The sequence below is a fragment of the Microcebus murinus genome, chromosome 2, assembly GCF_040939455.1.
Source record: "Microcebus murinus isolate Inina chromosome 2, M.murinus_Inina_mat1.0, whole genome shotgun sequence".
Lineage (NCBI taxonomy): Eukaryota > Metazoa > Chordata > Mammalia > Primates > Cheirogaleidae > Microcebus > Microcebus murinus.
The window spans coordinates 47,210,111-47,224,846 of record NC_134105.1 but is presented as its reverse complement, the minus strand read 5'-3'; the positions used below and the strand labels follow the sequence as shown (position 1 = coordinate 47,224,846).

The following is a 14,736-nucleotide window of genomic DNA, read 5'->3' as shown; positions in this document are numbered from 1 at the left end:
GGAGGTGGGATGTATAATGTGGTATCTACCAGCAGGTGAGGAGCACGTATTGAGTGTCTGATTCAGCTTATAAGCTCTGGCTCCCCCCTGAGAGTCCCCCTGCATTTTCACTCTGGAGAGGGCTGCTCTGTGCAGGACTATGCATCCCCACCTCTGACCTGGTCATTATTTCCTATTATCATCCATTTAAAATAGTCAGCGGGGCAATAGCGTGTGCACATCAAGGATCACAAAAAGGGCTTGGATTATGAGGAATAAAAAAAAAAGCTGTCCAACATGTGGCACCATTGAAGAGCTCTGGCTTAGATATATTGTTTATAGTCAGCAGTTGCCTGGAAAATAGATGTTTACTTGTAGTGACTCTATTAAGATTTTTGCCATTAGGCAGTATACATCCTGCATTGGGTCTTTTCTTACAGAAAACTCTACAGTGGAGCAAACCTTTCATTAGCAATTCTGTGGCAACAAAAAAATATTAAACACCAATACTGTTCTATGTTGGCATTTCTGTTTATTAAAAAAAGAGAGAAAGAGATAGAGCCCAAATCAGGAATCTTTCTTTGGAAAGATAGCTTTTTTTCCCTCTCTTTTTGGTAATAGTATGCTCCATTTGAAACTGTAAGTGAAATATTTGCTAAATAAAAATTAACTTACTTATAGAAAAAATGTCCCTAATATTTGGCAAGAACTTAAGCACGTTGGGTTTCTCTGAACTATGTATCTCCTGATGAAAGGTGTATGTTAATATGACTAGATACATCTTAGCATGAGACTCATGTATCTCATTTCTTTAGTTGATGAGGAGACTAGATTTCTCTGTTTCATAACAGGGATATGGACAACTCTTCTGGAACAAGGACCAGGCATTACAAGACTCATGTCCTATTTTTGCTTTTGATGCAATATAATTTTTCTGCCTCTATTATCTTGGTAAACAGACCTGTCTCCCCCCCTCCAAATACCATCATACGGATGGATAGTCTTAATTCTGTGAAGTTCTGAATAACATTACATTCTAGTGCTAAAAGAATCAACTAATTTAAGACAAATTTTGTCTACAATTAAGCAAGTGGACTCTGTAGTCCGAGCAGATCATCCTCAGTGTGTGCTGCACAGCCTTGGGCAGTGAGCAACCTTTTCTGAGTCTTGGTTCTCATATATGTAAAGTGGGGCAATAATGCTTACTTCATAGGTTTGTGGTGAAGATTAAATGAACAATAGATGTATAAGGCCCATAGCACAGATTCTAGCAGACAGTTACCAGTCAATGTTATCAGTTAGGTACAGAGGGAGTTCCCAGTGCCTTTAGAGCTTGAATGATGGCAGCTGACAGAAACTGCTGCTGATTCTCTGTCCTCTGGCCCTTAGTAGGGGTCCAATACATATTTGGTAAACACACGAAGGAATGAAGAACTGCCAGAACAAGCCCCTACATTTTAATTCCTGGCTCTACCAGTCTAAGCGACCAACTCATTTTGCCAGATCCTACACTCCTCTCCATCTTCTGTTTTTCTCATTAGAACCCAATATTGCCATCGGAAGCAGGAAAAACTGTCACATGATCCTCTAGAGCTCTCTTAAGCCAAATCAACAAATACTTATTGAGGGCAAGACAGGTGAGCAGAGTAAGGCCAAGAAAGATACTTCTCATCATGGTTTCTAGAACACTGCTCTGCAAAGATATATGACACAGTAAAAATCTAGAATGGTGGTTCGTTTTTATTATTTATTTTTAATTTTAAATGATCTGATGGCATAAGATGAATCCTTACCTGATCTGCTCCTTTAACCCCTGCCAAACACCCATTTCATAATATATGCTCACCTGGGACATTCAGACCTGCTGTCACAGTCAGAAAGATCCCTTTCTCAGCTGGTGCCAAGGGGATCTCAAAATGGCTTTGGGTGCCTGTTAGATTAACTCCCTCACTCCTTACGGGTCCCCTTCTCTACTCACTCAATAATACGGGCGTTTGGGACTTCGAGCAGAGCTGGGGAGCGATGGACTGCATAAAGGCTACTGCAATCTATTTTTCATTCCCCAAATAGTGCATCTAGCTTTCTCCCTTATAGTATTTCTTGGCTTCACAGAACTGTTTTAATAAGAAAGTTTTGAGAATATCCTAGGATTATAGTCTTTGAATGAACTTTCATGCCTATGGTATAAGCCCCTTAGGTTTAAAACTATCCCACTTAAAAGCATCTACTTATAACTACCAGCTGCTGGTTCATCGCTCTCTACTCATGAGTGCACACACAGACACGTACGGATACATGTGCATGCTTGCGTGCGCGCACACACACCACACACACACCGCCTCACATGCACTGTATATATGTAAACATCCAGAAGGAACAATGCATTGTAAAAATTGTCCTGTTGAGTTTGTAATCTAGAGTGAGTTACTGAGTGCTGATAAGTAAAGGAAGTGCAACCAGACGGTTTAATCCTCCAATTTCCTGTCTTCTAATCAGCCCCTGATTCTTTTGGTTTTAAATTAGAAACATTCCTGACAATATTCAGGACAGGTGAAGGAAAATCAACTAGAAAATGAATAAGGACAAAGCATTTATTTCACTGTCTAAAGTTCACAGGAGAAATATGAGCATAACAACAGGAAATCAAGATTTTTAAAAAGATAGTAGAAGTACATAGGCTAGCTTGAGTAACCAATCACATCTCTGAATGAAGTACATTTGGATCATAATTTGATTTAAAGAAAAAAATAGGAATATACTTTAATGTATTTGCTTCTCCCTAAGAATAGTATATGATACTTTAAAAGATGTTGTATAAGGGTAACGTAAAAGAAAATAAGGATAACTTCTTAATGTTTGTGGGAGAAAAACAATAAAACTCTGCCTAATTTGTTTGCAATCGGTTAGTGCTAATACTGTGAGAAAATAATGTTTGGAGTATACAAAAACCTTTGATGTCAATGCATATTCTTAGATATTAATATAATTGTTCATTTTTATAAAGGTGGATAAAAATTTAAAAATTGTGCATTTAAAAATAAGCTCAGGTAGAACCATTGCATTCTGCAAAAATATTTAAAAATACAGTGTGCAAATGCATGAAATAGAATGCATACAATTATGTTTACCATGGACTCTTATAAATATTCTGGGTGCTAAGAATATGATATGCTTTATTATTTATTGAATCTTTTCATTTTGAGTCTTTCCATTTATAGCCATAGTAGCAATTTCCAACTTATTTTAACCATTAGCATGAAAGAGCTAGTGTAAATTCATAGACAAATCTTCATTAGGCAATGTCTTCAAAGGAATATAGAAAACAATCATTAACAAAATTCAGTAAGCCGGAAATTAGCATTTTAAAAACTGAAATAGTAAATACAACTTAAGATATGAATCCAAGCAAATAACAACAAAAAAAGGTATGAATTCTTAATTTTGTGTCTGCAGTGGTTAAGGCTGCCAATCATTTGGAAGTAGGCTGGAGTTGAGGTTTTTTTTGAGTTGTTAAACATAGTATGGCATATTTCATAGAATTATCTTGCTAATTTTCATATGTATATTTAAAAAATCGGTATTTACACTACAAGGCATACCATATCCTTCTTGCCCAAATATTTTCCTGGTATACAAAGTTTGAGTTGTAAAAATTTGGATTAAGCGACAGACAATTCTTGATTGGATAACTGTATGGCAATTTTTAAAGAGAATGCTCCCAAAATAAGTGCTTGGGAACCTAGCAAGGGGCTAAAGGGGTTACAGGATAATTTAGTAGCCTTCATTTCATAGTCATCAGGAGTTTTTAAATTGGGTGGCAGAAACAAGACAAGTGTAATATGTAATTCACATAAAAATAGTCTCATAACACGTTATTATCACTAAATCATTACAAAGAGGAGAATGTTTATTTTTGCCTTCATTTTAACACCATGCGTGTAGAATGGAGGTAATTCCACTGGACAGAATTATTTTTTGATGCATATACATGCATCCAGGGTGCTGTTTCCATTTTATTTGGAGTGGAGGAAAATTTCCTGAGGATTTTCTTTAGTTTTCTATCCAAAGGTTTCTACTAGAGATGTCACGACATAGCTAGATTAAGTTGATACGTAATATCTATTTCTTGATTTGCATGATTAAAGCATTAGAGAAGTGGCTCAGATATCAAAAGGTTTCTGATAAGTGGCAGCGCCAAAGGTAATTACTGTTAAAATGTACATACTCGAACCCTGGTCGCTTGTTAAATTCTAAGTTGTTTACAACTCTGTGGGTTTGAATAAACATTTTTCTTTGGCTTTTTAGTATCAAGACCTCTTTCTTGCTCCATTTTGATATAAATAAAGTATTTATCCTTTCTTATATCCTATATCCCTCAAGACAACATTAGCTTCAACCAAAAAAAGTGATAGAAGACAGAGATGGCCTTTCTTAGTATTTCACATTTTAAAAATAACTGTTTAAAACAAAAGTCGTGTTTTTCAGACAAAGCTAAAATTTCTACTTAAAAAGATTAAAGATTAATCTAGTCAACTGATTTCCAGTTAGTTATCAAAAAGCGTAGTCAGAACACTACTGTAAGCCGGGGTGAGTTATGAGAGGGGGTGGGTATGGAGAGGGAAAGAGAAGAGAGGTTGTTATTCTCAGTCTTTTATTAACCAGTTTCTTTCATCCTAGTGTGTCTTTATTATTTAGAAAAATCAAAATGATCCGGGGCTCTACCCATTCTCACCTCAAATTCTGGAGTAGGTAACGGCTATCTACAACCTGGCCCAACATATGCCCCGAAACTAAAACAAACAAACTCATTTGCCATACAAATTGTTTACGATTCATTAAAAAGCAAAATTGCATATCCCGTCGCTGGCAGCTGAGGCGAGTCTCCACGGGCGGAGGGGGCATTCACTGAGTTGCCTTTGTATGCTGGGAGGACCAAGCCGGAGGTTCTCACTATGAGCCCGGAGTCTGTGCAGCCAGATGACGCATGAGGTAATTTTAAAGCTTTATTTGCCTTTAGTGTGAAACTCCGATCTTGTACTGTCCTTTGGTTAAAGAACTATATCAGCCAGAGGGAAGTTTAATTTTTTTTTTTTTTTTCAGCTGGGGAATATTGTCTGGGGTAAAAAGGTGGGCATAGGAGGGAGAGGGAGTGAGTGCTGTTCAAAGAAAGAGATCTAAGAGAAAATGTGAAATGTGTATATTTTAATTAGTCCTCTCCCCTTTTATCAAAGTCCTCAATTTCCCATCAATAATAGGAAATTTACATTAGAGTTATTTGTAACTGGCAGATCTAAAATGCTATGTTATGTGGTCACCTTTGAGGAAAATAAACAAATCGATTTATTCCCTGTGGTAACTTCTACAACTTTCTTTAAAGAGCGCTCTGATTTCTCATCCCTTTTCAAAGCAAAGATCTAGAAGCATTGAAGTTGAGAGAAACTTCCCTGTAGTATGTAGCCTAAACAGCAGCATGTGAGCTTTCAACATTGTTTATTTTTAGGCAACTGCATTGCTAAATGTTTCCACCACTTTTATATGTTATATTCCCGGCGGTAAAACATCTGTAAAATAATTTTAAATGAAAAACAACTTCCAAGTAAAGTTTACAAAAAAGAAATTACAGTTTTCCAAGTTAAAAAAAGAGAAGCATTTGGTGATCTTTGCAAGAAAAAAAAATGATACAATTTGCCATAAAAAGTAACAGTCTATAAAACCTATGAGCTCTTGAAATATAAGTAGGCTGTTTCACCCAGAATATGACCTCAGCACATAGTTTTTTAAAAAGCCCTACAATTTAACTTAGAAAATAATAGCTAAACCAATCAGTATATTCATTTCTAGTGTTTAACAAGCTGCACAAGGCAAAGCAATAGGCAACATCACAGCATACAACTAAACCCTGCTCTTGCTGGCAGAAACTCTAATGGGAAAACAAGTGCCCTGAATAGAAGTTCAGGGTCGAAGTAGATAGTTTACTGCTAGTCTAATTAGCCAAAAGCTGCATGTTACATTGTCCTGAAATCACTGGAAAAGTTTCTACTGTCTAGTTAAGAAATTGCAAGTTAAAACACACATGTACACACATACCCACAACCACTTTAACTCAAGGGTCCTTAGGATGGACATACTGTATCCCAAGAAGCAGCTGAATAGAATCCTTCGGTAGCTCACTTTTAATAGTCTCTCAGTCCTCCGGATTCCTAAAACTTGCCAAAAGGATACCACCATTGGTCCAGGAAGGGGAAAAGAGAACTCTTTCTGCAGATCATACAATGAAATCGACCATGCCCTGTTTTGTAATTCCATTCGCCAGTCTCCCCCTTCAACATCACTCTCTCTCTCTCTCTCTCTCTTTTTTTCTTAAACTGATATCTATGTGAAATGAGCTGAAGTTCACGGTCCAGTTAGGAACGGATAATACATTCATTGTCCTGGCAGCAAACTTTTTTTTCACTCCCTGGAAGAATTCACGCTTGCCGCAAGAATAATAATTACGGAAAACTAGAAATGCACTGCTAACGAATTAATCCTTAACGGACACCATCCTAACGAGGGCAGTAATGATTTGAGGACACTCTTCCTCACAGGACTTGCATCTCCCGTGACAATGAGCTATTGTACATCCTCCCAACTCACTCCACCTCTTATAGATCCAAGATGTCAAAGGTTGTCTGGCCTGGTTGACCATGACATGTGAGTTAACTCATTCTGCGGCCGCACGGCAGAACTTTATTAAAACTTTATTTGTACCCAGAGTAACTAAAAGATAGAGTGTATGGGTCTTTTCCACTCAGAGCTAGAGTTCCTTAGAGACTTGAGACCTGTTCTGACAAACCGGGAAAAGTTAGGTGAGAGCTCTGGGTCCCCTGATGAAAAACAGGGAGTGGGGACCCAGAGTTCTCTCACAGGTGACTTCAGGCAATCCAATTAATGGGGCCGGACCGGAATTCACTCAGGGCTTGCTTCTCTTCAGTGCCCAACATGCTTCCTCAGAAAATATCACAGCCAAGGAAAACCATGTACCCCATAGCCCCTGAAAACAAAAGTAAAGGGCTGTGAAACTAAAGAGAGGGAGAAAAACCTGAAGGCCAGGACAAATGTTTCACTTTTTGCCCCAAGACTGGCTTGGCTAAAATATCCACCTCTCCCTTAAAACTGATAACTCTTTAAAAAATAAATTAAAAAAAAAATAGAAAGCCCCAAATACTGTCCCATGGAAAACAAGGGCAAGCGTTCCTGAGAACTCAAGTTGCAGAGTGGCAGAGAGAGGATGGCAAGAGGAAGCAGTGTGAGGCTGCCTCACTGAAGAGTGTGAAAAAAATCAAATGTGAGTTTGATGAATGTGAGGTCTGGGACATTTTGTCAAAGAGGGAGGGAAAGTAGAAAAGGAAAAAAAAAAAAAAAAAAAAAGCAGCCCCGGCTGCCAACTCACCATCCACCAAGTTCTGGCCGAGATGTCGTAGCAGAGCTGCCATTTGATGGAGCCGTCGGAAGCTTTCCCTGCCATTACGCTGTCAGCAAGCTTCATCTGATGCTAACTCACGGGAGATAAGACACCTAATTGAGAAAACATTTGCAGTGGCATGTGGGGCAACATGTAGTCCGGTCCATACCATATGGAATCATGGGTAAAAAAAAAAATCTCCTTGACAATGAACCAATCTCTCACAGACCCAGTGGCAAGGTGAAGTGGAGATGAAAAGTCTTCTGCTCCTAGTACTGTCTTCTTCTCTCTCCTTTTTAAAAAGCAAGAGCCCACTGCTACACATCAAAGGGAGGTGGTTAAAATTAGGGCTTCATCACTCAGATGATTTTGGTCTGCAAGGTTTTTCCTTTCCTTCCAACAACGAATCCCCCCCTCTTTTTTTTTTTTTTTTTTTTAAGAAGAATAAAGAGATTTAATAGGACAAAGGCAGGTAGTGGACTGCGGAGGGAGATCGCCACAGGCTATTAGCCTAAAATTTCTGCTTGACAGATGGAACTGCTTAGAGACTATCATGCAATGTTTTGGGCTTTTTTTTTTCCCCCAAATCCCCCCTCCCCTTCTTTGACTTTAAGTCTGATTCAGTATCTGTTTTTCACAGCCACTTTTCTCAAGAACGTGAGCTGCGCATTTAAAAAAATGTTTAGTTCAGTTTTGCTGTCTTACACATCTCTGTTGGAAGTAAAGTGAAAACTCTAAAACTAAATCTTGGAACAACTGAACAGGTTTTCCAAGGAGAAAAAAAAAAAAGAAAAATAAATCCGGGGGAAATATTTCTTCTTCCTTACTTTATTCAAAAAAATTTAATTCATTAGTTAATTTAGTTGTGCAGGAATATAAACATGAGATGGCAGCATTCAAGTCCTTTGATTTTTGGTTCGGCTGGCATTGTGTTTAGATGTGTGTTTTCATGTGAGTAAATAAGCACTGGTATTTTATAAGTTCTAACTTAGGCTAGGCACCACCTATATTGGAGGTGTCTCTTAAAGACCTACATGTTTGGTCTTTAAAAAAATTAATTCTGGACTTTTCCATTCTTTGTAAATAAAGTGATCAATCATTATCCATTCAGTTTAACACAATTCAGGCTAAACTTGACATGAGCATTTCCTTAATCAGAGAAAAATCACTTCTGATTTCCCTTCTGTAACCCAGCCATCTTCTTCATAGGGTTTTTAACCACACGTACTTTCTTTAGCATTAAAAAGTAAACCACAACATGGACCTACCAATAAGAATAGCTGGAAAAATGATTTTTTTAAAGTGAGAAAAAGTCCAGGCAGTTGCTGAATTTCAAGTTATTTTATTCAGGACTTAAGGGGAGAAAGAAGCAGAGAGAATGACTTGCGTTTGTTGTATTTTATTCTTTCAAACCGTGTGAATTAGGAACTGCAGAAATACCTTTATAAGAGCAGTGTACCTCCTAATTTTTTCTGAATATAAGCGATTCTTTGATCTCTAAGATCCTAGCAGTAAAATTCTACAGTTTTCTATACTACAGTCCTTCAATGTAGGCACTCAGAACATGGGAGAATTTATCCAGCACTGTTTCTCAGGGCTATTGAACGTCAATTATTTAAAAAGTTGTGCATTTACAGCCCAGCCACTCAGTGGATTTATTCCTAATCATATTTTTGACTAAATAATATTTAGATACACTTATTTAGGGCATATTTTAAGTTCCAAAGAGGTTAAGTTTGGATGCATTTGCTTTCCTATTTCTAACCTCTTCCTTAGTAAGTATTAATTTAACCATTTAGCATCAGGTATATAGCTGTTTTGACAAAAATAATTCCATTAAAGCAAATTTTATCCAATATCACCAGAAATGCTTTGTAATTTAAAGCATGGTGCACAGACTGCTTCTAGGAATGAACCAAAAATACAATAAATAAGGCATTTTTTTCTTTCTCATCCACTCATTGTAATGGGATTTCTTTTAATAATATGAAGGTAGGAGGTGGTATCAGGAATTACTATCAAATATAGATATTGCCGTCACTACTAGGAAGTATCTGTGTATTATCTATTACCTTGGCGTCACCTGCCCTTTTAGAAGAAGAGTGTACAGTAGCTCAGGAAATGTTACATTTAGTGTCCACTGAATATCAAACCGACCTCCTACCAGAAACTTGCCCTGAACTTGCCAATGAAAACATTTACTGCCTCATGTAACTGCAGCATCATTAAAATGATCTGGTCTTGCTTCAGTTTACTATTTAGAGAAAGATAAGGAAAAGAGTTGGAAATTCTATTTAATATGTAAAATAGTACCAACCAAAAAACAAGAAAACAAAAAAAAAAGAGGGAAAAATAAAAGGAGAAAAGAAATGAAGTAACATTCTGTCTTTGAATCAACCTCCTATTCTATTTCATCCATTCCTACTTGCCTCTGACAAGCAGACAAAACCAAAATTTCCTTGCGTCTCCTGAGCTTTCTTCCAGGGCAAAATGGCACCTGGACATCTTGGACTCGTGGGACCACAGCTTTACAATTTCTAAGTTTGTCCTGCAGCAGCCTCTGAAAGTGGAAGTGTCTCTTGTCCGAGCTGCTGTGTTTCTGAGACTCAGAATACCCTGTGCATGCCCATTATTTATGAATGAATGAGGCACAAGGTAAACTGGAGCCCAGATTTCACTTTGTGAATGATAGAATACTCAGGAAGATTGTGCAGGAGGTGGCATGTAGTTTTGAACAAAGAAATGATAAATATTATTGGATAATAGTGTTTTAAATCTGCAACAATTAGGTGCATTTAACTTTATCATTGTTCTCTAAGAGCTGGTTGAAGCTGTCCTTCCCCATGCAGCAATCAGTCTTTTCACAGTGTGGCCCATTGTTAATAGCCTTAAAACAAGATTAAATAAAACATGTTAAATATTGCAATTATTGTGGGAAATAAAATTATTTGGTGAGCATAATGGGGAGCAATTCAAGCATTTAACATGATCCAGGAAATGCTACTCCAAACAATTGCATTTGCTTTATGCATTTTTCCCCTTTGATTGCTGACAGATGCCTTTTTGGAAACAAACATCTAAATGGTTTGCCTTCAGTTAGAAAAAAAAAAATATTACAGAAAGCGGCTACATGTTTTGAATTTAACTCTTGTCATTTGAATACTTCTTCCCACTGCACGTGAATGAATCCGAGACAAAAACAGTGCTCTCATCAAGAAATAAACCCGCCAGGATTTGGACTTTCTTACTTCCTTTGAGCATATTTTATAAGAAGTGGAAATCCTTCTAGCTACAGGGTCAAGTGATGGGGAATATGGTCTGGGGGAAGATGGGATGCATTCAGAGGAAATTGTCTCCTTATAACATGAAGCCTAAGGCAAAGTGAAAGTCACTTTTCAGCTCATTCAGGTCATTATGGCCAATGCTCCCCAAATAAACTACCCCCTTTTTGTTGAATGGGAAAAACCCAAGAAAGCTCAGAGGATGGATTCCTTATCTGTGTCTTTACTGCAGTGTATTTGGATAAAGATGCTGCTGTCAACAGGTGTATAATACCAAGGAGAGGCTTTGGCTTTTGTTATATGTTGCTAAAAGGAAATGTGATAATGTGATATGAAATATTAATAATTTTCAGAGGCCGGATAGTAGAACGGTTGAGAGCACTGTTTCTGTAGTCCAGTTGTCCACATCCTGGCTCCATTGGTTACTCTGTGGCCTCTCCCAGGTTACTTAACCTCTCTGATTCTCTGTGTCCCATCTTAATCGGGAAAATGAAGATAATAATAGTTAAGTATATATATGTGTGTGTATACACACACACACACACAGATACAGGTATACTTAGAAGCAAAAATATGCAAAGAGTACGTAGTCCCTGATATGTAATGAATGTTCAACCAAAGTTATTGTATTGTTACTGGTGTTTTGTTTTTATTATTTGCCTGTTGAGGGAAGCCTTATTTTTTTTCTCCCTGTGGGTCTTGTCCTGTGAGGCAGGGTTGGGTTCCTTCCCGTGGTTCTTTCAATATAACCTGTGCCTTGCTCCACGGCAGCTCTTAGCACCCTCTCCTGGAATCATCTGCCTCCCAGTCTGTCTTCTTTTCTGGACCTTGAGATTCTTGAGGGCAGGACTGTGTCTTGCTCATCTAAGTAACTACAAGGCCAAGCGCAGTGGAGGCAAATGGTATGGGCTCCCTACCTCGTTAGGGAAAGAGAGTAAAAAGGCATAGAGCACTAGCGGATTTGAAATTTGATTTCATTCTGCTCATAATTACAGAGCCTTTTCTTTCACTTGGCCCCACTTGGTGCATCATCTACCTTTCCAAGTTACTGCCCCTCAGGACCCCCAGCCTACAGTAATCTCTGGCCCTTTGACTTCCTGCTGCCTTTCTTATCTGTATCATCCATTAGTACTTCACATAGACTGACTGCATTATTATCTGTCTTTGATGAACATATGTCTTTCATTCATTCATTAAGCCATTTAATAGCAACTTCTGCAATGCAGGCAAGTAAAATTTGTTTTTCCTTCTTTACAAACTTTGTTTTCAGGACCATTGGAAATTTGAAACTATAGGAGAAGAACAACTTGATTTTGAATGCAGCATATAACAGCTAATGTTTATTGAATGCTTCCTCGTGGCCAGGCACTGTTCCAAGATCTTTATGTATCTTTTTTCCAGGTTGTTCTTTATGAGGACCCATTTTACAAACAGGAAAACAGGCTCCAAGAGATGAAGTGCCTTGTTTAGGGCTCCAGAGTAGAGGCAGAAGGAGGATTCGAGCCTAGGAAGGATGACTGAAGCGTGTTACCACTCTGGTGTTCCTTGTAAACCAGAAAAATGAAGAAAAAAAAGGGGGGGGGGTGAATAATGGGATTTAGCACCTGCTATGTGCCATGCACTTTTAAAAAGTGATTTTGGGTATGATAAGTCATTCAATCTTCATAACAACCTAGGAGATTGGTATTATTACTTCCAATTTTCAGGTCAGTGTCAAAAAGGTAAGAGTATTGCCTAAAAACTCACGCTAAGCAAGAAGAGCAAAGATTCAACCCTATGTCTGTTTGATAAAAAGCCCATGCTTTTCCTATTCCAACTGCCTAACCCTGAGAAGATATTTTTATTTCTTTTGCAGAGTTGAATGTTGGGCTTAACAGATATGTATGGCCTTGAATCTCCAGGCTCTTGGAAAACATGAAATTAGAAATGAACCTTGCTGCTGAAGCTTTAGAGAAGTTCAGTTTAGGGTGATGGGTATCTAAGATTTAAAAAAAGAGAAAGAAAAGAAAAGCCTGTATTAAAGAGGGATTATCTACTATTAACACCCAGGTCTTTCCTCTAACCTTAATCAGGTGGAAAATCCTAAAATGGTGCTCAGGACACCACTGTCTAAACCTTCAAATGAGTGTGTACTCACACGTAAGCTTTGGGATAAAAGGAAGAATCAACACAAAGGAATAGAAAGTCTAGTTTCTTCAAAGTCCAGAAAAATGTCAAAGGTCTTTGGTGGTATCTTTTGATGGTCTTTGATGTATCTTTTTTTTGAGGAAAGCAGCAAAGTCCTCTGCACAGGTACTATACATTACTGGGTGTGAGTGTGGTGACTTAAATAAACTCGCGTCCTAAGTCACCTGGCATGGTTTTCTCACTGTATGGCAGAAGTGAATGCCACAAAGCTCAAAAGGGCAGAACTGAAGAAAATGCCAGGGGGTCCATACAGCCCCATTTTAATAACGTGCCCAGAGATTGCCCAGATTTCTGATCTAGTATATATACGTATACATGGATATGGATGTCCCTATATAAATACACACACACATACATATATATATTTTGCTCAAGAAAAAAATACTGATAATTTTTTTTCAGCAGAAACTCACCCGCTATGCCCTGCAAAGAATTAATTTTCTTCTTGGTGGCAGTTCTTGTGCCTCATTTCCATTTAGAAATTCTTTGACTTTTACTTTCTCTGCATTTTCTGTTAACCGGCTGCCACCCAAGATTGGACTAAACCCCCTGCCCCCTGTTAAGAAAGGAAAAAAAAAAAAAAAGAAAAAAAACACAACACAACCCTCTAATAAGTATATTCACAACTTCTATGCAAGGCGCTTAAGAAAACTAAAAGGTTAATATATTCTAACTAGATGTTGGGTATAGAATGTCAGATCTGTCAAATTTCATTATAACTTGCTGCTCATTGGAAAAGATTTGATTTCTTTTGCCACTGTCCTACTATGTTCAAGTCACAGACTGCCAGCAGCAGCCCACAGAAGACCACAGGCTGGCAGTCAGCGGGCTCGAGTGGGAAACCAGCCGCAAGGACCATCTGTTTCCGATTTCTAGCTGAGCCAAGATGTGCAGTGAAGTGCATTCCATTCACCAGGCCAGCTTCTCCCCTGCTCAAGTTATTAGTGTTACAAGTGAAATTATCTTTTCCAAACAGCAGGGGAGCTATAATCCTTATGGAACAGGGTTTTAAAATACACACACACACACACACACACACACACACACACAACATTCAGACATGTTTTGTTAAAGTTGTGGGGTAGGCTGCTTATAAATTTAATTACAGCTTTCATGGGGTTTATAAAGTATGTTTTATTAAGCATGATAACCTCTGAGGAAGCAGCGTATACATTGGCTTCATTTAGTTTAATTGAATAATCAAATATCTTTAGGATGTTTTTTGTGGGCATGGTTAAAAATGATAAGAAGGATGTATTTAAACCATCTTAAAATGAAACGGCTTTCAAAAGCATAATGGGTTTTTAGGAATAATCAATGTGAGCCCTTGCTCGGCTGGCCCAAGCGAGCCAGGCTCATGTAAGTAGACGGTGCGGAGGCTTGCCAGCCAGCTAGTCAGTCCCAAAGGGGCCGAGTGACTGGTATCACCGTGTAAGTCGGGAGGAGATGGTAATAAGCTACATCTTTGTTATTTGGGGTTGATCTTCTGCCTGTCTCAAGATTGATCATTTCTAGAAAAATCTGGAGGCAAAGGAACAAGGCCAATGTGTGATAGTGTGATAGAAATAGCAAAAGGAGAAGTCAAGGAACCTGCATTAAGTAATGTTATCCACATGTATTTCGTGACAGGTGCTTGCCGTGGGGCCAGGTGCTCAGGATACAGAGAAGAAAGCTGTGGGGCCTGCCCCCAGGGAGCTCCCCACTCTCGCTGAGGAGACAGAGGGGCAGGCCCTGGCGCTGCAGTGTGGTGGAGCTACGGTGGGCTTCTAGCCTTGGTTCTTCCACGTGCTTGATGCATGACTCCAGGTTGTCACACCCTCTCTGTAGACTTCATCTGTCAAATGG

General features: G+C 38.5%; 1 protein-coding gene across 3 annotated transcripts in view; it reads right to left on the bottom strand.

The window, feature by feature from the left end:
* The window catches only part of NFIA (nuclear factor I A), a 554,190-nt gene extending 546,618 nt beyond the window's left edge, over nt 1-7,572 (bottom strand). For all 3 annotated transcript variants that reach the window (XM_075998837.1, XM_075998844.1, XM_075998842.1), the window contains exon 1: nt 7,412-7,572. In XM_075998837.1, coding sequence (XP_075854952.1) covers nt 7,412-7,507 — 96 coding nt within the window. In that variant the 5' untranslated portion in view covers nt 7,508-7,572. The remainder of the gene's footprint in view (nt 1-7,411) is intronic.
* Nucleotides 7,573-14,736: the final 7,164 nt, after the last annotated feature.